General features: G+C 41.1%; 1 protein-coding gene across 7 annotated transcripts in view; it reads right to left on the bottom strand.

Moving 5' to 3' along the window:
* Positions 1 to 4,253: 4,253 nt before the first annotated feature.
* LOC139539479 (guanine nucleotide-binding protein subunit beta-4-like) overlaps positions 4,254 to 23,967 on the bottom strand; it is a 33,218-nt gene continuing 13,504 nt past the window's right edge. For 4 of the 7 annotated variants that reach the window (XM_071342461.1, XM_071342460.1, XM_071342459.1 and 1 more), the window contains 9 exons: positions 15,039 to 15,161; positions 14,749 to 14,787; positions 12,864 to 12,970; positions 10,948 to 11,011; positions 10,156 to 10,318; positions 9,842 to 9,908; positions 7,981 to 8,182; positions 5,724 to 5,940; positions 4,254 to 5,456 (listed from right to left, as the gene is read on the bottom strand). In XM_071342461.1, coding sequence (XP_071198562.1) covers positions 5,350 to 5,456; positions 5,724 to 5,940; positions 7,981 to 8,182; positions 9,842 to 9,908; positions 10,156 to 10,318; positions 10,948 to 11,011; positions 12,864 to 12,970; positions 14,749 to 14,787; positions 15,039 to 15,095 — 1,023 coding nt within the window. In that variant the 5' untranslated portion in view covers positions 15,096 to 15,161 and the 3' untranslated portion in view covers positions 4,254 to 5,349. The remainder of the gene's footprint in view (positions 5,457 to 5,723; positions 5,941 to 7,980; positions 8,183 to 9,841; positions 9,909 to 10,155; positions 10,319 to 10,947; positions 11,012 to 12,863; positions 12,971 to 14,748; positions 14,788 to 15,038; positions 15,162 to 23,967) is intronic. The other 3 variants (XM_071342466.1, XM_071342465.1, XM_071342464.1) reach the window with 1 other exon arrangement.

The raw sequence follows: 23,967 nt of genomic DNA, 5'->3' as shown, positions 1-23,967 counted from the left end.
TTCGCCAAAAGGCATACGGGAGACTCCCCAAACATATGGAAGAAGGTACTCTGGTCTGAGCTTTTTGTCCATCAAGGAAAATGCTTTGTCTGGTGCAAACCCAACACCTCTCATCACCCCGAGAACACCATCCCCACAGTGAAGCATGGTGGTGGGGATGTTTTTCATCTGCTGTGACTGGGAAACTGGTCAGAATTGAAGGAATGATGGCGCTAAATACAGGGAAACTCGAGGGAAACCTGTTTCAGTCTTCCAGCGATTTGAGACTGGGACAGTCAGTTTAAGGGGAAACATTTGAATGTTTGGAATGGCCTAATCAAAGCCCAGACCTCAATCCAATTGAGAATCTGGGGTATGACTTAAAGATTGCTGTACACCAGCCGAAGCCATCCAACTTGAAGGAGCAGTTTTGCCTTGAAGAATGGGCAAAGATCCCAGTGGCTAGATGTGCCAAGAGACTTGCAGCTGTAATTGCTGCAAAAGGTGGCTCTATAAAGTATTGCCTTTGGGGGGGGGGGGGGGTGAATAGTTATGCATGCTCAAGTTCTGTTTTTTTGTCTTATTTGTTTATATAAAACATATTTTGCATCTTCAAAGTGGTAGGCATGTTGTGTCAATCAAATGATACAAACCCCCCCCAAAATCTATTTTAATTCCAGGTTGTAAGGCAACGAAATAGAAAAAATGCCAAGGGGGTTGAATACTTTCACAAGCCACTAACAGTTGCTCAAAGAAAAGCTTTTACTGACGGTAGATGGTCAGCGTTCAAGCAACTATTGTTTGAAAAGTCATTTGTTAACCAATTTGTATCAGTTTTTTTCTCATCATAATAGGCTTCAACACATAAATCCTTGTTAAAAGCTTTTTTTATTGGTTACAATATCAACTCCTGGCAACCCATCAGTATCACCAAGCCACTGTACAAATACAAAAAAAAAAAATCTGGTGTGAAAGACTATATAAAAAAAACTTATTCCATAACAAGTGATTATAATGTCACACAATAGCACTGTCAGAGTCATCATGGCACCAAGTCCCTGGGTTTCACTGGCTTAAAACACAAACAAATAAATAAAGATATATCTATTAAGACTGTCCCAATAGATCCAACAGCCAAAAGGCAGTGCATTCCTTTGTGTTTGTGGTGATGCTTATTATCAACGTCTGTTTGTTTTTCTCTATACACGCTCCTCCGTTTTCAGAACTTTGTCCAAACTCTGAAGACGTAAAAGGCGCACCTCTAAAAATACTGCTTTGATAATATTCTACCTCAATCCCCAAGGCAAGACCGTCCACAAGTCAACAGAACACATGCTGCTTCCTTACTTTTGCTTAGACCTGGAAATCCAGGCAAGTACACTCTCAGGCTTTTTAATGACTGAATATATATGTCAAGGAGACTTTAAAAAAAAACATCACACACACTGTTCGTTGCAGCCTGAGGCTCAGCATCCCATCAGGTAGGATACTCGTTGTCATGGCTGCTCTTACCAAATAGTCATTTCATATGATGAATACAACTATAGAAGACCGTAAAGAAATACAATGACATGGTCAAATACAGGGAGGTTGAGCACCTTTGACTACTGAAGCCTAGAAACCATTGGTCCCAGCTAACCAACATGATCAGTGGGACTGCACAGGCACATTTCAATGCGGTCACTATTTCAGGTTAAAATCGTTAATATCGGTGCATCTTATAGGGTGCTGTGGTCAAGCCTCAATTATCAGTGTTATAGGACATCCTTTTTTGGTCATGAATAGCAATGGTGCTCTGTTGTCCCAGGTGATGTCTGAGCTGAGGAATCAACACAATCAACCTTGCTTTCAGGAGTTGGGGATTGTTTCACTGGCAGCCATGTTGGTGTAAGAAATAAAAAAAATAAAAAGACCAAACTTCATCCTGCCATTTTGTTATGTCTTTCCTGTCTTAAAAAGGGACACATTTCTCATTGGATCCTCATCATTCACAATGAGATTAATTTAATTTGGGGAAAACAAAGTGTTTTAATAACATTGAAGGAATGTCCATATGTTCTGGGCACTTCTCTTTTATTGGGCACTTGGGCAACAGAGGACCTTGTTACAGGCCAAGCGTAATAAAATGACACTGATTTGATTCAGATTTAGGGGGGAGAAGAAAAAAAAGCTGCCACTTTCTGTAAGCAAGCGAAGAGAAACAGTCAACTGTCAATGATGACATGTTTTCAGTTCACAGCTGTGGGTCAGCAAATGACATTGGCACAAATGTGAAAGCTAACACACCCGGCATGTATGTTACCCACACGAATCAGTGAGAACTTCAACACTGATATGGAATACTTTTTCCATCAAAGTCACCTCCAAGATGTGTTTTTGGGGCTTAATAAACCACCAGCCATTTCTTTAACATTTATCCAATTAATGCAAAGCCAGGTAAAGCAGCTAAAAACATACAACTAAATAAACGTATAAAAAAAAAAATTTAAATCACTATATGATCACAGGGTGCTCCTTGTAATCAATAAATACAACATTGTATGGTAGAAATCAGAATTGTATAAAATAATATACAACACTTTTGAGAACTGCATGCGGTTGTGGTCATCTGCTTGGCTTTTAGTGTTTACTATAGTACTGATGTGGCTCTGTGCTTCACAATTGCTTGATTTCAGCAAATCATTTGACTGTTATAGCAGGTTAAAGCCTGCCTCATTCTTTACCCAGTGCCAATTTTTCTAAACGAGACAATTATCTTCTAACGTTCTCTTGGGGCCCACTGAAATAGTGGTGCCTCATTAGGCAACTGGGTGATTGAGGTCAACTGAAATGTTGGAAAAAGTGAGTTTCTGGCCAGTTCCGGTCAATGTTGGCAATGAGATTGGCAGAATGATCTCAAGCCACAGATCCTTCTAATACGAACCACATGGATCCAATGCATGTACTAATATATATATAGTTGTTTAGGAAGTTAGGGTGTATAACTAAAGAAATAGGCACCCTTATTCAAGTGTTGCCTCCAAACCAAAGTTTTCTTGCGAGGAAAACGGAAGATGACTGATGCACAAACTAACAAAGGTCTTGTGACAGACACAGGCAACTGCCAAAATAAAGAATACATCAACATAAAGTGTGTTAAGGTGTTGGGCCACCATGAGCTGTCAGAACAGCTTCAATGCACTTTGACAGAGATTCTACAAGTGTCTGGAACTCTATTGGAGGGATGCAACACCATTCTTCCAAGAGAAATTCCAGCATTTGGTGTTTTGTTGATGTTGGTGGAAAACGCTCTCAGGCGCCGCTCCAGAATCTCCCACAAGTATTCAATTGGTTTGAGATCTGGTGACTGAGAAGGCCATGGAATATGACTTACATTGTTTTCATTCTCATCAAACCATTCAGTGACCACTCGTGGATGGGGGCATTGTCATCCTATGGGGGCATAGCCATGGTAGCCAAAATAATGGCCTGCCCAGCATTTTAATACATGACCCTAAACATGATGGGATGTTAATTTCTAAACTCAGGAACCACACCTGTGTGGAAGCACCTGCTTTCAATACACTTTGTATCCCTCATTTACATCCTTTTGGCAGTTACCTGTACCTTCTCCCTGCTGTTGGGAAGTATGTTGCATGTGTTCTTTGCTTACATTTGAGGGGCATAATCTAGCCCTCTACCAAGTTAACTTTCTTCTCCAGCAATACTTAAAACTGTTGATAACGTTTGTTTTGGTGAGGGGAAAAAAAAAAGTGTTGAATAAGGACCAACATTTTTTTATAATAACATTACAGGCTTATGGTGGCACTGGTGATTTTTAGTGACAAGATTTTTTAAACCAACAGCGTTAACGTTACTCACTCAACTAAACCACCCTGTTGATGGTTTATCAAGAATTTCAAAAATAAAATTGAAGATGACATAGCAAGAAGCTATTAAAGGCATCTTCCCTCGAGTCCACTCAGGGAAGGAATGACAGGATTTACTCACAGCTCATTGAGCAGTCATTTTTTTCACATCTTAATGCGTCGACTGACCAGCCTCTGGTAGAGACTGTATAGACTGCAAGCATTTCCAATTCTCTGTACTTCTTTAGTCCTATGATATAGGCCTGAGCTAGCTCACAGTAGCCCCATGATCACATTCCTTAGAACCCTCCCCTGTCAGTTTGGAGCCCTACGTTTGATACCATTGGGCCCTAGATTTCCCTATCCTCAGTGGTCAGATGGAGGCCGCCATTGTAAATAAGAAATTGTTCTTAACTGACTTGCCTAGTTAAATAAATGGTTAAATGTAAAGGCTTTGGCCTTTGGGGTATATGCAGTAAAGCCTCCATTAGTAATTGATCGCAACATATGTATTACATATCACACTATTGTTGATTTGCAAGGCGTGGGCGTGATGTAATACTATTTGCCATACAATCGCGGTTTTGAACTTAGCCCAAGACCCCATTTGTAAGGGCTCGAGGCTGTAGTTTCACGCTGTTTTGAGTTTGTTAGACTGCAGAGAGACTGTGCCTCCAACAACTACAGTGGCTGTGTATCACAGCCCAGTTGAACTAGTTTCTAGAAAAAGGGATTTGGCTAAAACTGCGGCATGACTAAAAAAAACTAACCTTATTAGTCCGTCTCTACAAAACGACCACAACAGTTGTGTTCCAAAAAAACAACATGTTTGTTGAGAGGAATGCCACCAGTTCATAACTCATATCGTTACCTATCATCAACATGAATATACAGTATTTTAGTTACAGTACATGTGTGCATGCCTTTGCCGGGTAGACCATCACACGTGCACACACACACAGAAATGTCCATTATGTTGTACATGAGGCAAGTGACAAAATCAGAATTGTGTTATCGTCTAGTACTGTGAATATTATATACATTAAACAATTTAAGGCAAATAAAACAAAAAAGGGTGGGATAAAAACTACAAAAATATATACATACACATTATATATGCATATATATACACACACACACACATAATGCTATGCATATATACTGTATTTATATATACATTTTACACACGGACTGTCCTCTAATTTGGCGGTAACCACGGTAACATGCGCTCTAGAGCCCCCCATCCAAAAACAAGAGGGGATGCGAGGGTTTTCGGAATTTTTGTGTTTTTTGATTGGCCATTCTAACGGTGGGTACTGAGAGCTCTGTGGTTTTAATTGGTGGGTAAAAAAAAATGTCACCTGGAAAAGGTAGAAAGAGTTATTACTTTCTCCCAGCGGTGCCGGCTGTGGATTGGACGGGTGGAAGGTGGGAGGTGGTGGTGGGAGACAGTGTTCACCCTCAAGTCCAGCCCAGTAGTATGGGTGGGTGGGATGGTGGAGGAGGACGTGAGCTGGAGGGTTTAATTCCAGATTCTGAGGAAACTGTCCCATGAGCCCGTGGCTACAGCCATGCCGTCGTCTGTCACGCCTAAACAGCTCACCCTGTTGTCGTGACCGGCCAGGACACCTAGAAATAGAAGGGGGGATGGAAAGAAAGAAAGAAAGAAAGAAAGAAAGAAAGAAAGAGAGATGGAGAGAGAGAGAGAGGGGGGGGAGAGGGGGAGATGGAGAGAAGGGAACAATAGAAGGGGGAGTCATTGTGAGTCAACGTACAGCCAGTGTTTAACCAACTATGTTTCTGTCGATGAGTGCAACTGCCAAATGAAGACCTTGCACAAAACCTTAAGGGGGAACCAAGAAAGGTTGCATAAAAAAAAAAAGGGATTTGAATTACCTGCACGCTCGGCCTTGAGGGTGTCCCACACGTTGCAGTTGAAGTCGTCGTAGCCGGCCAGCAGCAGACGGCCACTCTTGGAGAAGGCCACTGAGGTGATGCCGCAGATGATGTTGTCGTGCGAGTACATCATCAGCTCTTGGTCGGCGCGCAGGTCGAACAGGCGGCAGGTGGCGTCGTCCGAGCCCGTGGTGAAGGCGTTGCCGTTGGGGAAGAACTGCACCACAGAAAACAGAGAGAATGGGTTAGGTATAGTGAATGAAGTTATTATTACAGTGTACTTTGTCTTATACATTTTCTATACTCACTGCTTTATCTAATGTGACATGATGGTTTATAATAATCTATGTTAGTGTAAGCTGATCGTGATGCTAAATGTACATTTCCTTCTTCGGATGGACAAAGTAAAATTCTAGGGCGTATCCCTTTAACACGACAGGGTCAAGCAAGTACAACTACCCCAAACAGTTACAGGACATACGGGTCGCTCCACAAAGAGTACATTTAGCATCCGTTTGATATTTGAAGTAGAAATTGTGCCGCTTGTTACTCTTTATTGTTTTGAAAAAGACTAATCAAATCCAAATATTGAAAAAATTAATAGTGCACCAATATCGAATTTTTAAAAGCCTGGTATATTAAATGAAGTGTCTCTTAATATATAAATAATTTTTTATATGAATAAAGACTTGCTAAAAGTGCCAAAAATCTGCATTTTGACACGTCCCTCGTCATGTTATTCCGACTTCTTTGATTGTAGAGCCCTAGTTATGTTCTTGCTTTGATAAAGTCATTCCTAAAAAAGTATTATTTATTTCATGTGATTTAGTGATTCATTTTACATATTGAATGAGCAGTGAATGGAAACTGTGGAGTTCCAGTGTGTAGAACAGCACTTGCCCAGTAAGAACTTCCTGTAAAAGCCGTTCACCACTGGTAAGAACTTCCTGTAAAAGCCGTTCACCACTGGTAAGAACTTCCTGTAAAAGCCGTTCACCACTGGTAAGAACTTCCTGTAAAAGCCGTTCACCACTGGTAAGAACTTCCTGTAAAAGCCGTTCACCACTGGTAAGAACTTCCTGTAAAAGCCGTTCACCACTGGAACCAACTTCCAGAATGGTTCAAATGTGTGGCTAGTTGGCAAGATCGAGATACCTAGAATGATTCAGATAATAGTAAAATCGTGTTTTTTTCCCCTTATTTTTGTGGTGGAAAACAGAGTGCATGAAACATTACACATCAACCAGAATGAAGTGATTTGTTAAAACATTTCTAGGCTGTTTGTGAAGCTTTCTTTCAATTGCCCGTCCCTGTTGCACATAACAAGCTTCCATTTCCCCTGTCACAAGGAGATTTATGGCAAATTTAAAATAAAAGCCTCAACTGTGATACAGTCTAATCTGTTACTTAATTGCACTTTAATGGCACTTACTATAGTCTTTTTTTATTTTACCCTTTGAGACGGGAAAACATGTTTTTTTTATTAAGTTGAACATGTACTCTTTATGACAGAATGTAAAAATGTGATGAAATCACGTTAGTTAAACTACCCAAAATGTAGTCTATTTGTCACGAACGTCGTAATCCTCCTCGTCTGAGGAGCAAGGATCGGACCAAAGCGCAGCGTGGTTTGAATACATACTTGAATTTATTTAACGAAGACGAAACGAAGAACACTTGACAAACTAACAAAACAACAAACGAACGAACGTGAAGCTATACTACGACAAGTGCAGACACAGGCAACTTACGTAATGACATAGACAATAACCCACAACCCACAATACAAAACAGACTACCTAAATATGGTTCCCAATCAGAGACAACACAAAACACCTGCCTCTGATTTGAGAACCATGTCAGGCCAAACTAGAAAACCCCACATAGAAACAGACAACATAGAACTGCCTACCCCAACTCACGCCCTGACCATACTAACTAAAGACAAAACAAAGGAAAATAAAGGTCAGAACGTGACACTATTTGTAGAAAGACCCATTAGTTTCCTTATATCCTACAATCCATTTTCAGGTTGTCTTCTTTTTACTAGAATAAGAATCAGATTACATTGTCAGACAAATCTGTATCGTTTTCTGGCGATGTTAGCAAAGAAAGTAAATATGATATACCAAATATAATATTTGTGGTATCTGGTCTGGAAAGCTTTATGATAACATGTTTGTATGTTAATTACCATCCTACAATATAAAAGTTATTCATATTAAAACACTATTTAACTCCTGGGTCTACTACTTACGCAGACAGCGTTAATGTCGGACACGTGGCCAGTGAAGGACTGCCTGCACATGCCGTCCCGGACATCCCACAGCTTGGAGGAGGCGTCACAGGCCCCCGACACAAAGGTCTTGAAGTCTGGACCGAGGGACAGGCTCATCACGTCCCCAGTGTGGCCCGTAAAGCTAGTGGCCATCTGACCCGTCTCGATGTCCCATAAAGCACTGATAGAGGGGTGAGGGGGAGAAAGAGAGGAGGTATAAAGGTACAGGGGAGATGTTGAGACTTGAAATGATTGGATGATGAATGGGAAGGTGCACTGGTTTCTCCTGTGTGTGTGTTACAGTCTGACACACACAGGTGTTAAGGTAAAAATCTAGATGTTAAGGTAAAAAGTGTTGAGTGGTATATCTGAGTGTTGCTTCTAGTGGGGTTAACGCCAGTGTTATATCTGAGAGTTGCTTCTAGTGGGGTTAACGCCAGTGTTATATCTGAGAGTTGCTTCTTGGTGGGGTTAACGCCAGTGTTATATCTGAGAGTTGCTTCTTGTGGGGTTAACGCCAGTGTTATATCTGAGAGTTGCTTCTTGGTGGGGTTAACGCCAGTGTTATATCTGAGAGTTGCTTCTTGGTGGGGTTAACGCCAGTGTTATATCTGAGAGTTGCTTCTTGGTGGGGTTAACGCCAGTGTTATATCTGAGAGTTGCTTCTTGGTGGGGTTAACGCCAGTGTTATATCTGAGAGTTGCTTCTTGGTGGGGTTAACGCCAGTGTTATATCTGAGAGTTGCTTCTTGGTGGGGTTAACGCCAGTGTTATATCTGAGAGTTGCTTCTTGGTGGGGTTAACGCCAGTGTTATATCTGAGAGTTGCTTCTAGTGGTGTTAACGCCAGTGTTATATCTGAGAGTTGCTTCTTGGTGGGGTTAACGCCAGTGTTATATCTGAGAGTTGCTTCTAGTGGGGTTAACGCCAGTGTTATATCTGAGAGTTGCTTCTTGTGGGGTTAACGCCAGTGTTATATCTTAGTGTTGCTTCTAGTGGGGTTAACGCCAGTGTTATATCTGAGAGTTGCTTCTTGGTGGGGTTAACGCCAGTGTTATATCTGAGAGTTGCTTCTTGGTGGGGTTAACGCCAGTGTTATATCTGAGTATTGATTCTAGTGGGGTTAACGCCAGTGGGATTGAAATTGACGGCACGTGGTGAATAAATGAAATGTTATTTGAATCTAAGTGGAATCAACACTACATGGTGTTGTTGTTACTCGACGGAGTTGAATTGATTTTCGTTTTTTATTTATTGTATTTAACCTTTATTTAACTAGGCAGGTCAGTTAAGAACAAATTCTTATTTACAATGACGGCCTACCCCGGCCAAACCCTAAGTCAGATGACGCTGGGCCAATTGTGAGCCGCCCTATGGGACTCCCAATCACGGCCGATTGTGATACAGCCTGGAATCGAACCAAGGTCTGTAATGATGCCTCTAGCACTGAGATGCAGTGCCTTAGACCGCTGCGTCACTCGGGAGCCCACTTTGTTAACTCTCTCTGCGTGAAAAAGACCTGGAAGGGGCTTCATAATCATTCTTCCCAGAATGCTTTGTTACAGGTATATAATATCTATGTTTCTGCATGCACAGTGATTGATTAATTGATCTCATACTATACAAAGATAAATAACTAAAACAATTCTAAACTAATCCACCCGTTACTGAAATGGTTGTTCCAGTTTAGATGGTTTAGGTCACGGATTGGCATTTATTGGTCTGTGGAATGTGTAGAATTGCAGGAAATGAACTCTAAAACCTTCTAAAATAGTACTTGAGTACCCCTGATCTAGAGCGTTAAGTTGTGTTCTTCCTCCCACACTACATCAATAAACTCACCAGGTTGTGTCCCCGGAACTAGTGACAATCTGGTTGTCATCCAGGAAACGACAGCAAGACAAATAGCCTGAAAAATAGGAGCTTGAAACTAACCATTTGGGCTAAATACATCGTATTAACATCAATACCATATTATGTCATTACCGGTACATTTCATAGCGGTTCTCAGAGCATCCTTTTTAAAATGAAATATTCTTAGTATAACATAAACTAGGCTTGAACCAATCAAAGACGTTGATGAGTTGAAACTATTCAATTTCCTCTCTAAAATGGCAGTATTCCGTACTCTTAAAAAAGCCTTCTCCAGTGTGTACCTGTGTGTCCGGGTAGCTCGCGGGTGACGCGCACATTTCCCTCGCGGGTCTTCAGGCTGTAGATAGAACAGATGTTGTCCAGGCCTCCGCACGCCACGTAGTTCCCAGAGGGCGCGTAGGCACAGGTCATCACCCAGGAGGAGCGCAGCGGGATGGCATGCATCTACGGAACACACACAAATTATTGTTTAACGCTTGTTAGCTCCAGGGCTGCACAACATTTTTTTCTGTCCATTCAGAAAGGATCAAATCCTACCTTGAGATCTGCACGCATAACCTGTATTTTGGCATCCAAAGTCCAAGTTCAAGTTATGCGTGCAGATCTTATGTTAGGATCCATCCTGAAGTGAATTGACATTCAAATTTCGGGAATAGAAATATCCTTGGAAATAAGAGGCAATTCTTTCAGGCTAATTCACTTTTTTATTTAACCTTTATTTAAGTCAGGGCGAATTCACTTCCTGATATGACCTAATTGGAAATTGAGTTGAACCCAACCATGCTTACATTCCACTCCTGAGTGATTAAGTTAAGACAGTATGCAGAAAAGAACCAAGGACAACGAGGATAGCAATGTTTGCTACAGTGTGAGGTATTTTACTGGTGTCCGTTTATCCTTGATGTTATTTGAGAGAGGGAATTTACGCAGGTGCAGTATAATGTCTCACTATTTGAGAGAGGTTACGCGGGTGCAGTATAACGTCTCACTATTTGAGAGAGGTTACACGGGTGCAGTATAACGTCTCACTATTTGAGAGAGGTTACACAGGTGCAGTATAATGTAAGTCTTACCTTGTTAGTTGTGTAACTGTCCCAAATGATTAATTTACCATCTTGGGAGGCGCTTACAAGTAACCTAGACGCCAGAGAGTATGGTTTCATTATATTGAAGGGTTTGACCTGTCACCACATCACACTGGCATACAAAAAAAAGCAATGAAGCTAGTTAGAGGACACCTAATGCATGCATAACTAATGTACCAGAAAACCTTCTGCTTCTAAAGCAGTTTAAATGCAGTGTGACTCTGGAGACCTCTCCTCCCCCCCCCCCCCCTCCGCTGGTGGGAGACCCCACATGCCAGGATCGCTGTACGAGCCGTCAAGGATAGCGACCACTTTGGATGAGCCATTTCATGTAATATTAATTGCCTCAGTTATCTGGAAGGCGCTACAGTCGAGAGGGGAGGCAGGGAGAGACAGAGGGAGAGAGAAAGAGATAGGGAAAGTGAAAGAAAGGTGGAGAGACGGGGAAGGAAACCAATAGAGCGAAAGAGGAAGAATAGAGAGGTAATGATAGAGAAAATTAGGTACAGAAAGAGGGAGATCGCCGACCCCCCAACCCCACCCCCCCCCCATTTCCCTGCCACCCACTGTCTGTTTCCGTCTCTCCAGTGATAGGAAGTGGGTTGCCCCCCCCCCCCCAATCTGTAGTGAGCCAAGCTCTCAATAAAGGGAGAGCTGTGCTGCTAAAATGTCAACTACTGTATATAAAATAAACACAGGCTGTTTGTCCTCCAGGTGGTTCACTCAGAGTGCAGACGCACAATCGGATGTATTTGGGAGCTGTAAGAATGAGCACCGGTAAAGCATACTTTTACTCCAACGGCTCACATTTAAAATCAGAGAATCAATTTGAAATCAGTCGATGCGACTGTACTAGTCCGCATAGCAACAGTACAGTGACTGGTTAAAATGTGCCACTGCTCTATGTGGCGTAGTATTGAACTAGTAGCACATAACTAGTTATGGATTCAATCCACTTCTAACAATGTAAGGAACTTTTGACTTTCTGTCCAAAACCCATAGGACACGAGCAGCCAGTGGTTAAGAATATGGAGTTTTAGTAGTGGTGGTAGTAGTAGTGGTGGTAGTAGTGGTGTAGTATAGCAGCCGTAGTGGTAGTAGTATATTAGTAGTATAGTAGCAGTAGTGGTACAAACTAGTAGTAGTACTAATAATACATTTCAGTTCTATAGTGCTTTTCATTAGAGTTACCTCATAGGACTTAGGCAAAAATAAAAGGACAAAAACATTTAGAGTCAAGGGAGGTAAAAAAACAGTATCAATAGAAGTATAGTAGTAGAAGTACTGTAGTAGTATAAACAGTGTAGAAGTAGTCGAAGTATTATATCAATAGAAGAATTGTAGTAGTATAATGATTATGTCAATAGAAGTATAGTAATAGTAGTAGTAGTAGTAGTAGTAGAGTAGAATATTATTAGTATAGTAGTAGTATAGTAGTAGTATAATATAAGCAGTAGTATTGCAGTAGTAAAAGCGTAGTAGTATTGTAGAAGTATTACGTCAATATAAGTACAGTAGCAGTATAGAAGTAGTAGTATAGCAGTAGTATAATTATAGTAGTAGTACAAGTATAGTAGTAGTATAGTAGTAGTAAAGTAGACGTATTATAGTAGTATAGTATACGTATTGTAGTAGTATAGTATAAGTAGAAGTATTGTAGTACTATGGTATCAGTAGTAGTAGACGTATAGTAGTAGAAGTACTGTAGTAGTATAATAATTATTGTAGTAGTAGACATATTGTTGTTGTAGTAGTAGAAGTATTGTAGTAGTAGTAATAGTACTATAAATATGGTAGTAGTAGTAGAGCAATAGTAGAAATATTGTAGTAGTAGTATAGTAGTAGAAGTATTGTAGTTGTAGAAGTATAGTAGTACGATAGTATCAGAAGTAGCATTGCCAGACCTGGAGTCGGTGCCCCAGTGCATTGCATAGATCTTGGCGAGGTGGCCCCTGAGAGTACGCCGCGTCCTCATCTGTATCCGGCCCACTGAGTCCAGACCAGCTGTGATCTGCCAAGACACCAGGCCCAAAGGAAACATCATCAGCATAATCCACCACAGTCTTTCATAAACTTCAGGCTAGTCTGGAGTTCAATCCAAATATGTCAATGTTATTTCATAGCCTAATAGCTACGCCATTTGCTTTATAGATATGTTTGTTTCACAGCTATTTGAGTCTTAGCTTAGAGGTTAATATTCAATCAAAACTGATACAGGGTCTACATGGTAACAATAAAAACACCCTGGGATTTCAGATGGTCAAAAGACGCTCATTTTCAAGCGTAACAATGTTCTTCCTTATCCTGAAAGCCTGCTTACTGGTTGCGATTGGAAGGAGACCAACAGGTCATGTATATGTAGATGGTGGTAAATGTTTGGCTTTATCAAGCACACTAGATGGCTTGATCCAAGCTATAACATGCACTTATTTCTATGTACAGTTGAAGTCGGAAGTTTACATATACCTTAGCCAAATACATTTAAACTCAGTTTTTCACAAATCCTGACATTTAATCCGAGTAACAATTCCCTGTCTTAGGTCAGTTAGGATCACCACTTTATTTTAAGAATGTGAAATGTCAGAATAATAGTTGAGATAATGATTTATTTCAGCTTTTATTTCTTTCATCACATTCCCAGTGGGTCAGAAGTTTACATACACTCAATTAGTATTTGGTAGCATTGCCTTTAAATTGTTTAACTTGGGTCAAACGTTACGGGTAGCCTTCCACAATAAGTTGGGTGAATTTTGGCCCATTCCTCCTGACAGAGCTGGTGTAACTGAGTCAGGTTTGTAGGCCTCTTTGCCCGCACACGCTTTTTCAGTTCTGCCAACAAATTTTCTATGGGATTGAGGTCAGGGCTTTGTGATGGCCACTCCAATACCATGACTTTGTTGTCCTTAAGCCATTTTGCCACAACTTTGGAAGTATGCTTGTGGTTATTGTCCATTTGGAAGACCCATTTGCAACCAAGCTTTAACTTCCTGACTGATGTCTTGAGATGTTGCTTCAGTATATCCACATAACTTTCCTGCCTCATGATGCCATCTATTTTGTGAAGTGCACCAGTCCCTCCTGCAGCAAAGCACCCCCACAACATGACGCTGCCAGCCCCGTGCTTCACGGTTGGGATGGTGTTCTTCGGCTTGCAAGCCTCCCCCTTTTTCCTCAAAACATAACGATGGTCATTATGTCCAAACAGTTCTAGTTTTGTTTCATCAGACCAGAGGACATTTCTCCAAAAAGTACGATCTTTGTCCCCATGTGCAGTTTGGAAATTGCTCCCAAGGATGAACCAGACTTATGGAGGTCTACAATTTTTTTTCTGAGGTCTTGGCTGATTTATTTTGATTTCCCCATGATGTCAGGCAAAGAGGCACTGAGTTTGAAGGTATGCCTTGAAATACATCCACAGGTACACCTCCAATTGACTCAAATGATGTCAATTAGCCTAACAGAAGCTTCTAAAGCCATGACATAATTTTCTGAAATTTTCCAAGCTGTTTAAAGGCACAGTCAACTTAGTGTATGTGAACTTCTGAACCACTGGAGTTGTGATACAGTGAATTATAAGTCAAATAATCTGTCTGTAAACAATGGTTTGAAAAATTACTTGTGTCATGCACAAAGTAGATGCCCTAACCAACTTGCCAAAACTATAGTTTGTTAACAAGAAATTTGTGGAGTGGTTGAAAAACTAGTATTAATGACTCCAACCTAAGTGTATGTAAACTTCTGACTTAAACTGTAAGTAAATATGTAATCTCAATTTGTTGAATCCTTTACCTGTGAAAGAGTGGAGTCACTACAGGCTTTCCTAGCATCCTGTAAAACAACAACATGGCAAAGTTCAGAGTTTTGAGAGACTGAAAGGTGCGAACATATAAGGTGCTAAGGAAACAGAGTATATCAGACAGCAGTTCCAGTATGAATATAATATGATTTTAATGGCTGATAGATAAATGCCAAGGAATGGCATTGAATGCTTATCTAAAACAATATTCAGCAAAGATCTTTACGGTTTAGATTTCTCGAGTCAAGGATTCAATACAGACAGAGACACACACACACCATACCCGGATTTGATTGCGTAGTTGCTCTGCTTCCTGCCGTAACTGTTCCAGCTCACTCATTGTCCCTCTGTGATGTGTTCAGGAATACTGGGTTTGTAAAAAAAACACACACAGACGAGTTGATACCTGCAAAACACAGACAGACAAACTTTCAGAGGAGCACTTCCCTAGGCTGGAATAAACACAGACATCCTGTGGATGGGCCTGCTTTGGCCTAAGTGGAGGGGCAATAGCCTGTACCCAGACACAGGCAGCCCGTACCCAGACACAGGCAGCCTGTACCCAGACACCACTAGGGGAGGCCCGGGTCTTCAATACCCTCCAGTCTGGTTCAAAAGGTCATAGACGCACAAGACTCTGACCTTTTCCACTCAATCAGGCCTGGTGTTTTGCACTGTGCTGTTTTAGAGCCATGCCCGGCCCTGCCATTGATTGTTTGAATATGATTTAATGTGCAAATGAAGGTTGTAACTGTACTATAACACTAGGCTGTGTGTGTGTCACCACTTCCTTTACCCAGGGGAGCCTGAATGTGGGTCACGGAGCACTCTTCAGAAATGTTTGGAGCGCCAGGCCCCTTTCATTTTGCAGCATTCTATCCAGAATAAAATGTACTTATAAAGCCCTTTTTACATCAGACGATGTCACAAAGTGTTATACAGAAACCCAAGCAATGCAGATGTGGTGCGACGCAACCCTGGATTAGTGTTTAAGTTTCATTTCGATAATTTAGCAATTAGTCTGCTAGGGAATTGATTTGTTCCACATTGGAAAATAAATAACGTTCGTGAGAGAATGTGCAAAGCTGTCAAGGCAAAGGGTGGCTACTTTGAAAAATCTCAAATATAAAATAGATTTTGATTTGTTTAACACTTTTTTGGTTACTACATGATTTCATGTGTTATTTCATAGTTTTGATGTCTTCACTATTATGCTACAATGTAGAAAATAGTAAAAAGAAAAGAAACCCTGGAATGAGTAGGCGTGTCCAAACTTTTGACTGGTGTGTGTGTGTGTGTGTGTGTGTGTATGACGCCTGGGGAAGGAACCAAAAGGAGTGACATATATAGGGAAGATAATCAGGGAAGTGATTGGAGTCCAGGTGAGTCTGACGACACGCAGGTGCGTGTAACGATGGTCACAGGTGTGCACCATAATGAGCAGCCTGGTGACCTAGAGGCTGGAGAGCGAGCACACTTGACAATAATCATTATTTTTCCATGATTCCAACAGTTCACCCAAGTGTTTATCTAAATTGGAAGTCAAATCGCAATTGCAACATTTGGTTAAAAATAAGGCCTAGATTTTTTGCCCATATCTTGCAGCCCTACATGGCAATGATCTCAAATGAATGCAGGAAATAAAGAAAGATGAAAATTGATACAATTATTTTTGGTTGAAGCTTAATTGAACAGTAGAAAACAATCAGAATGGAGAAATACCAGTTGAAATCATTTACAATGTACAGTCATGGCCAAAAATATTGGCACCCGTGCACTTTTTTCAAGTAACTCACAATTTTCCCTAAAAATAAGTTGAAACTGAACAAAGTATTTAGTCTCCACAACTCTTTATTTCACTGTTAATATTACAGAACCTTTGTTTTTGATTCAGAACTTAATATATCCATTTAAATCTGAAAATAAACAGAAATGGCATTGACAAAATTATTGACACCCTAGACTTAATATTTGGTAGCACAGCCTTTGGTAAAAAAAATAGCTGCAATCAAGTGCTTCCTAGCACCATCAATGAGCTTCCTGCACCTCTGTACTGTCAGTTTAGCCCACTCTTGTTCAAACTGCTCCAGTTCTCCCAGATTAGAAGGGTGCCTTCTAACTGTTGTTTTCAGATCTCTCCACAAGTTTTCAATGGGATTTAGATCTGGACTCATTGCTGGCCACTTCAGAACAGTCCAGCGTTTTGTCTTGAACCATTCCTGGGTGCTTTTTGAAGTGTGTTTGTGGTCATTGTCCTGCTGGAAGACCCATGACCTTCGATGGAGACCCAGCTTTCCTACACGGGGTCCGACATTGAACTCCAAAATACCTTGGTATTCACCTGATTTCATTATGCCATGCACACGTTCAAGGCACCCAGTGCCAGAAGCAGCAAAGCAACACCAAAACATCACTGAACCACCTCCATGTTTGACTGTAGGGAAGGTGTTCTTTTCTTTGAAAGCTTCATTTTGTTTTCTGTAACCATAGAAATGGTGTGTTTTACCAAAAAGCTCTAATTTGGTCTCATTCTGTCCACAGGACATTCTCCCAGAAGGATTTTGGCATGTTCAGGTGTGTTTTGACAAATTGCAGTCAGGCTTTCTTATGTCTTTCTCTCAGCAGTGGGGTCCTCCTGGGTCTCCTACCATATAACCCCCTTTCATTGAGTTGGCGACGGATGGTGCGAGTAGAAACTGTCGTAATTTGTGTCTGAAGGTCAGCTTGAATCTGTGTGGCAGTTCACCGAGGTGCTTTCTTTACCATTCAAACAATCCTCCACTGCAATCTTCCATCAAGTTCTCTTTGGACCACATCCAGTGAGGCTGGCTATAGTGGCATGGGCCTTAAACTTCTTGATAACATTACGTACGGTGGAAACAGGAACACCAAGGTCTCTGGAGATGGACTTGTAGCCTTGAGATTGTCCATGTTTGGCTACAATCTTGTGTCTGGCCTCTGGTTCTCTTTATTTTGTCCATGCTCATTGCGGTACACAGTGACACAAAACAGGAAAATGAGTCCTTTTCTCTACTCAAACTGGTTGAATATGTGATTTTTAAACTGCAGGCACCTTTCAACTCCCCATAGGCGAGTTCAATTCCAAAGTAAATGAGAATCACCTGCTTGAAATCGAATTATTTCTAACTACTTCTAGAAGGTGCCAATAATATTGCCCGGGCCATTTTAGGATTTATTTTAGTAAATTATTTAGATTTTTTTGGTTTTGTTCAACTGCACACCGAAGACATACATATGTGGATACCAAAATATGTTTTAATTTCAACAGTTTTCTAGATAAAATGGTGCATTATTTGAAAAAAGTACAAGGGTGCCAATATTTTTGTCCACGACTGTATGTGTTGCACCCTAGGGTCACGCACTACTCATGAAGCACATTTTTTACTTTCCTTATTCAAAAACATAAAAATACCATCAAATACCGTAAACATTTAGAAAATGAGGCCTCACAAGTGGCGCAGGGCTCTAAGGCACTGCATCGCAGTGCTAGAGGTGTCACTACAGATTCGGGTTCGATCCCGGGTGCAGCTGGCATTCGGTTTCAAATCTTCACCGCTTGAACGTGCCTATTCCACCTTCTTTAAGCCTCTTTCTGACAAGAACTTCCACAGGCTTTCATACCGAAGGTTAGGTGAAAGCCTGCTAGGGGCTATATCACATGCTACCACGCTGAATCTTCTCTGACAGCCACTCCATTAAACATTAAACAACATCCAACTAGCATTAATGGATTTACAAGTTACACTTGCATCTGAAATTAGTGTGCCCACTTTCAGTTCAAATTTTGAACTGTAGTGTAGTATTATAGACCCATTTCCAGGTCGCGTCATGAAGTTGTGAGCGCAGTTCGTCATTAGAAACCTCTTTGTTTACCTAGCAGTGGATACAATCGCATGCAACTTCAAATGCAGCTTGTGCAAGTTAAACTCTACAGGATTGGTGGGTCCCCCTCGGGATGATTGAGCTAAAGTAGGCTAATGCGATTAGCATGAAGTTGTAAGTAACAAGAACATTTCCCAGGACATAGACATATCTGATATGGACAGAAAGCTTACATTCCTGTTAATCTAACTGCACTTTCCAATTTACAGTAGCTATTACAGTGAAAGAATACCATGCTATTGTTTGAGGAGAGTGAACAGTTATGAACTTGAAAAGTTTGGTGTCATTACACCAATTTGGCACATTTGGGCAGTCTTGATACCAAATTTTGAACAGAAATACAATGGTTCATTGGATCAGTCTGCACATACACTGCTGCCATTTAGTGGCAAAATCTAAATTCCACCTGGGCTAGAATAATACATTATGGCCTTTCTCTTGCATTTAAAAGATGGTACAAAAAATTACAAAAGAACGGTTGGTTTTTTCTTTGTATTTTCTTCTACCAGATCTATTGTGTTATATTCTCCTACATTCATTTCACATTTCCACAAACTTCAAAGTGTTTCCTTTCAAATGGTATCAAAAATATGCATATTTTGCTTCAGGTCCTGAGCTACAGGCAGTTAAAATTTGGGTATGTCATTTTAGGGGGAAATTGAAAAAAAAGTTTTGATCCTCATTAAGAAACACGTGATCAGATGGTTATCGTCTACAACATCACAGACAGAGGATTGATTACCTAGCAAGCCAATGAGGCAAGAAAATATCACAAATAGAGCTAGATAAAGCCAGACGAATAATAGACTTGCTGAACATAGCTATAGCCATCAGTCTTGCACGTTTTCATGATCATCATCACTGTTCAGTTTGTCAAGGTCCCGACGTCAGCGTTAGCTATCCTGCTAGAGAACCTTTGATGTCGGGACGTGCACGCATCACTCGAAAAGGGCTCTATTGGGAGTATTGTCTGTGTGTCTCACCCAAACCCTCTTACGGTCGGTCACAAGGCCACTAACTTCACCTCTCCTGAGTAGGTCACAATGTTAGACTTGACTGTAACCTAATCCTAAGGATTATCATGGTTTAGTATTATCTAGGGCTGTGATGGTCATGGAATTTTGGATGAGTTATTGGCCAGCCAAATGACCGCAGTCCCCGTAACCATTCAAATAGCACCCCCCCCAAAATTAAAATAATAATAAATACACTACTGCTCAAAAGTTTGGGGTTACTTAGAAATGTTGTTTTTGAAAGAAAAGCAAATTTTTGGTCCATTAAAATTACATCAAATTGATCAGAAATACAGTGTTGACATTGTTAATGTTGTAAATGACTATTGTAGCTGGAAACAGCTGATTTTTTATGGAATATCTACATAGCGTACAGAGGCTCATTATCAGCAACCATCACTCCTGTGTTCCAATGGCACGTTGTGTTAGGTAATTCAAGTTTATCATTTTAAAAGGCTAATTGACAACTAGAAAACACGTTTGCAATTATGTTAGCACAACTGAAAACTGTTGTCCTGATTAAAGAAGCAATAAAACTGGCCTTCTTTAGACTAGTTGAGTATCTGGAGTATCAGCATTTGTGGGTTCGATTACAGGCTCAAAATGGCCAGAAACAAAGAACTTTCTTCTGAAACTCGTCAGTATGTTCTTGTTCTGAGAAATGAAGGCTATTCCATGCGAGAAATTACCAAGAAACTGAAGATCTCGTACAACGCTGTACTATTCCCTTCACAGAACAGCGCAAACTGGCTCTAACCAGAATATAAAGAGTGGGAGGCCCCGGTGCACAACTGAGCAAGAGGACAAGTACATTAGTGTCTAGTTTGAGAAACAGACGCCTCACAAGTACTCAACTGGCAGCTTCATTAAATAGAACCTGCAAAACACCAGTCTCAACGCCAACACTGAAGAGGCGACTCCGGGATGCTGGCCTTTAAGGCAGAGTTGCAAAGAAAAAGCCATATCTCAGACTGGCCAATAAAAAGAAAAGATTAAGATGGGCAAAAGAACACAGACACTGGACAGAGGAACTCTGCCTACAAGGCCAGCACTCAATTCCAGGGTATTTCTTTATTTTGACTATTTTCTACATTGTAGAATAATAGTGAAGACATCAAATTTATGAAAAAACACATATGGAATCATGTAGTAACCAAAAAAAAGTGTTTAACAAATCAAAATATTTTATATTTGAGATTCTTCAAAGTAGCCACCCTTTTGCCTTGACAGCTTTGCACATTATATATGGAAATTATTTATTTAAGATGCACATTTTCCACTCTCCTTCTCTCCTGACTGCATGTGCTACATAGAGATAGTCAATGATGGCATAATGGGTGGACTGGCGGCCATTGCGAGTGTACCCATAGGAGCAAAGCAGGAAGTCAAAGCAGGAAGTAAAAGCAGGAAGAGTACCCATCAATATGTGTCGGGATTTTTTTTTGTTGTTGATGAAACTCAACTGACATTACAGAGCCACATCAGTTAAAAGGTAGACTCAGCGATATGACGTAAATGCAGAAAGCAACCAGCATAGTGGGTCACACAAAAATGAAGACCTTTGTAGTGCAAGGCTCGGCTAAACTTCTCAGCTGTTTTGGTCCTGAACCTACCATGCTCTAACAGCGCAAAGCAAACCCAATATACATGGCAGATACTGCGTGTGACTGTGTGGGAGCAAAGTCTTGCATCTCGCTCATCTCAGTATCTGCGGCGCTGCTCGTGGCAAGGTCATTTTGCTGAGTCTACCTCTAACATTACTTGAAATGACCACTTCTACATTAGCATGGCATGTAGATTGTTTGCTACGACACCTTGCTTGTTTCAGCAAAGGAGCAACAAAGTTGAATCACGGTAAGAGTCCACTACCACAGAAACAACCACACCAATGCCAGGCTGCCCCGTCTTCAGTCAGCTGTTCGTTCCACCCCCCAAAAAAAAAATCTAATGATATATACATTTAAAAAAAAACATTTTATTATTACGTTATGACCAATATTTTATTTTCATGACGGTCTTACGGTCTTCATTCATAACCGTCAGTTACAAAGTTATACGGTAATTGTGCCAGCCCTAAATGTATCCAGCTTTAAATTGAAGATTGATTTTCAAAGTAACATTGTCTCTGGTGAATAGGTATTGCTGGCTCAATAGGACTTATTAATGTGTAACGAATGGGTTTGATCTGATATGTGTGTAATTTCGTGTTAAACCACTGTAACAGGTCGGTCAAAAGCCATGTTTGTAAGAATGTTATTGTGAATGTTTGGAGTGGTAGATATTGGTCACGTCCCACTATGACAGAGTGTGATGTGAGTATGAAATATCAGTCTTGGGGGAATTAAACAACATTGTGTGTGTGTGTGTGTGTGTGTGTGTGTGTGTGTGTGTGTGTGTGTGTGTGTGGGTGTGGTGGTTTTGGGATGACTGGTGTGTACATGCCTATGCGCAGTTAAAAAAAAAAAAAAAATTACTAGGCAACAAATTCTTATTTACAATGACGGCCTACCCCGGCCAAACACAGATGACGCTGGGCCAATTGTTCGCCGCCCTATGGGACTCCCAATCACGGCCGGATGTGATACAGCCTGGATTCGAACCAGGGACTGTAGTGACACATCTAGCACTGAGATGCAGTGCCTTAGACCACTGCGCTACTCGGGAGCTATCTCCAATAGGGTGATGCATAGTTGCCAAGAGGTGGACATGACCTAAACCTGTGTGAAGACGAAAGGAGACTTGGAAGCCCTACCAGGTGACAACTTGTTCACTTCCCAGAATGACTATTCCAAACATCTGGAGAATTATATCACGCAAATTAACTGCCCAGATAGCTTGTCCGTGAAATAATTAGCCTGAGTATTTACACGGCTCAAGTGCAGACATAAGGAAATGCATGCAGTATATGATAGATGCATATCAATCATGATCTTCATATCTTCTCTAATAAATAATTTGCCACTTATCACAAAGCCACTGTAACAAGATAAACCTTACTAAAACATACCCAGCATGTTTTTGTTCTATTGCCAACCCGTTCACAAACAGCTACAGTATTTATTTTTTATATTTCACCTTTATTTAACCAGGTAGGCAAGTTGAGAACAAGTTCTCATTTACAATTGCGACCTGGCCAAGAAAGCAAAGCAGTTCGACACATACACAACACAGAGTTACATATGGAGTAAAACAAACATACAGTCAATAATACAGTAGAAAAATAAGTCTATATACAATGTGAGCAAATGAGGTGAGATAAGGGAGGTAAAGGCAAAAGAAAAAGGCCATGGTGGCGCAGTAAATACAATATAGAAGTAAAACACTGGAATGGTAGATTTGCAGTGGAAGAATGTGCAAAGTAGAGATAGAAATAATGGGGTGCAAAGGAGCAAAATAAATAAATACAGTAGGGGGAGAGGTAGTTGTTTGGGCTAAATTATAGATGGGCTATGTACAGGTGCAGTAATCTGTGAGCTGCTCTGACAGCTGGTGCTTAAAGCTAGTGAGGGAGATAAGCGTTTCCAGTTTCAGAGATTTTTGTAGTTCGTTCCAGTCATTGGCAGCAGAGAACTGGAAGGAGAGGCGGCCAAAGGAGGAATTGGCTTTGGGGGTGACCAGAGAGATATACCTGCTGGAGCGCGTGTTACAGGTGGGTGCTGCTATGGTGACCAGCGAGCTGAGATAAGGGGGGACTTTACCTAGCAGGGTCTTGTAGATGACCTGGAGCCAGTGGGTTTGGCAACGAGTATGAAGCGAGGGCCAGCCAACGAGAGCGTACAGGTCGCAGTGGTGGGTAGTATATGGGGCTTTGGTGACAAAACGGATGGCACTGTGATAGACTGCATCCAATGTATTGAGTAGGGTATTGGAGGCTATTTTGTAAATGACATCGCCGAAGTCGAGGATCGGTAGGATGGTCAGTTTAACGAGGGTATGTTTGGCAGCATGAGTGAAGGATGCTTTGTTGCGAAATAGGGAGCCAATTCTAGATTTAACTTTGGATTGGAGATGTTTGATGTGAGTCTGGAAAGAGAGTTTACAGTCTAACCAGACACCTAGGTATTTGTAGTTGTCCACATATTCTAAGTCAGAACCGTCCAGAGTAGTGATGTTGGACGGGCGGGCAGGTGCAGGCGGCAAATCGGTTGAAGAGCATGCATTTAGTTTTACTTGTATTTAAGAGCAGTTGGAGGCCACAGAAGGAGAGTTGTATGGCATTGAAGCTCGTCTGGAGGGTTGTTAACACAGTGTCCAAAGAAGGGCCAGAAGTATACAGAATGGTGTCGTCTGCGTAGA

This window comes from Salvelinus alpinus, chromosome 15 (assembly GCF_045679555.1).
Source record: "Salvelinus alpinus chromosome 15, SLU_Salpinus.1, whole genome shotgun sequence".
NCBI classification, from domain to species: Eukaryota; Metazoa; Chordata; class Actinopteri; order Salmoniformes; family Salmonidae; genus Salvelinus; species Salvelinus alpinus.
Note: the sequence above shows the minus strand (reverse complement) of the source record. Positions and strands in the feature narration are given on the sequence as shown.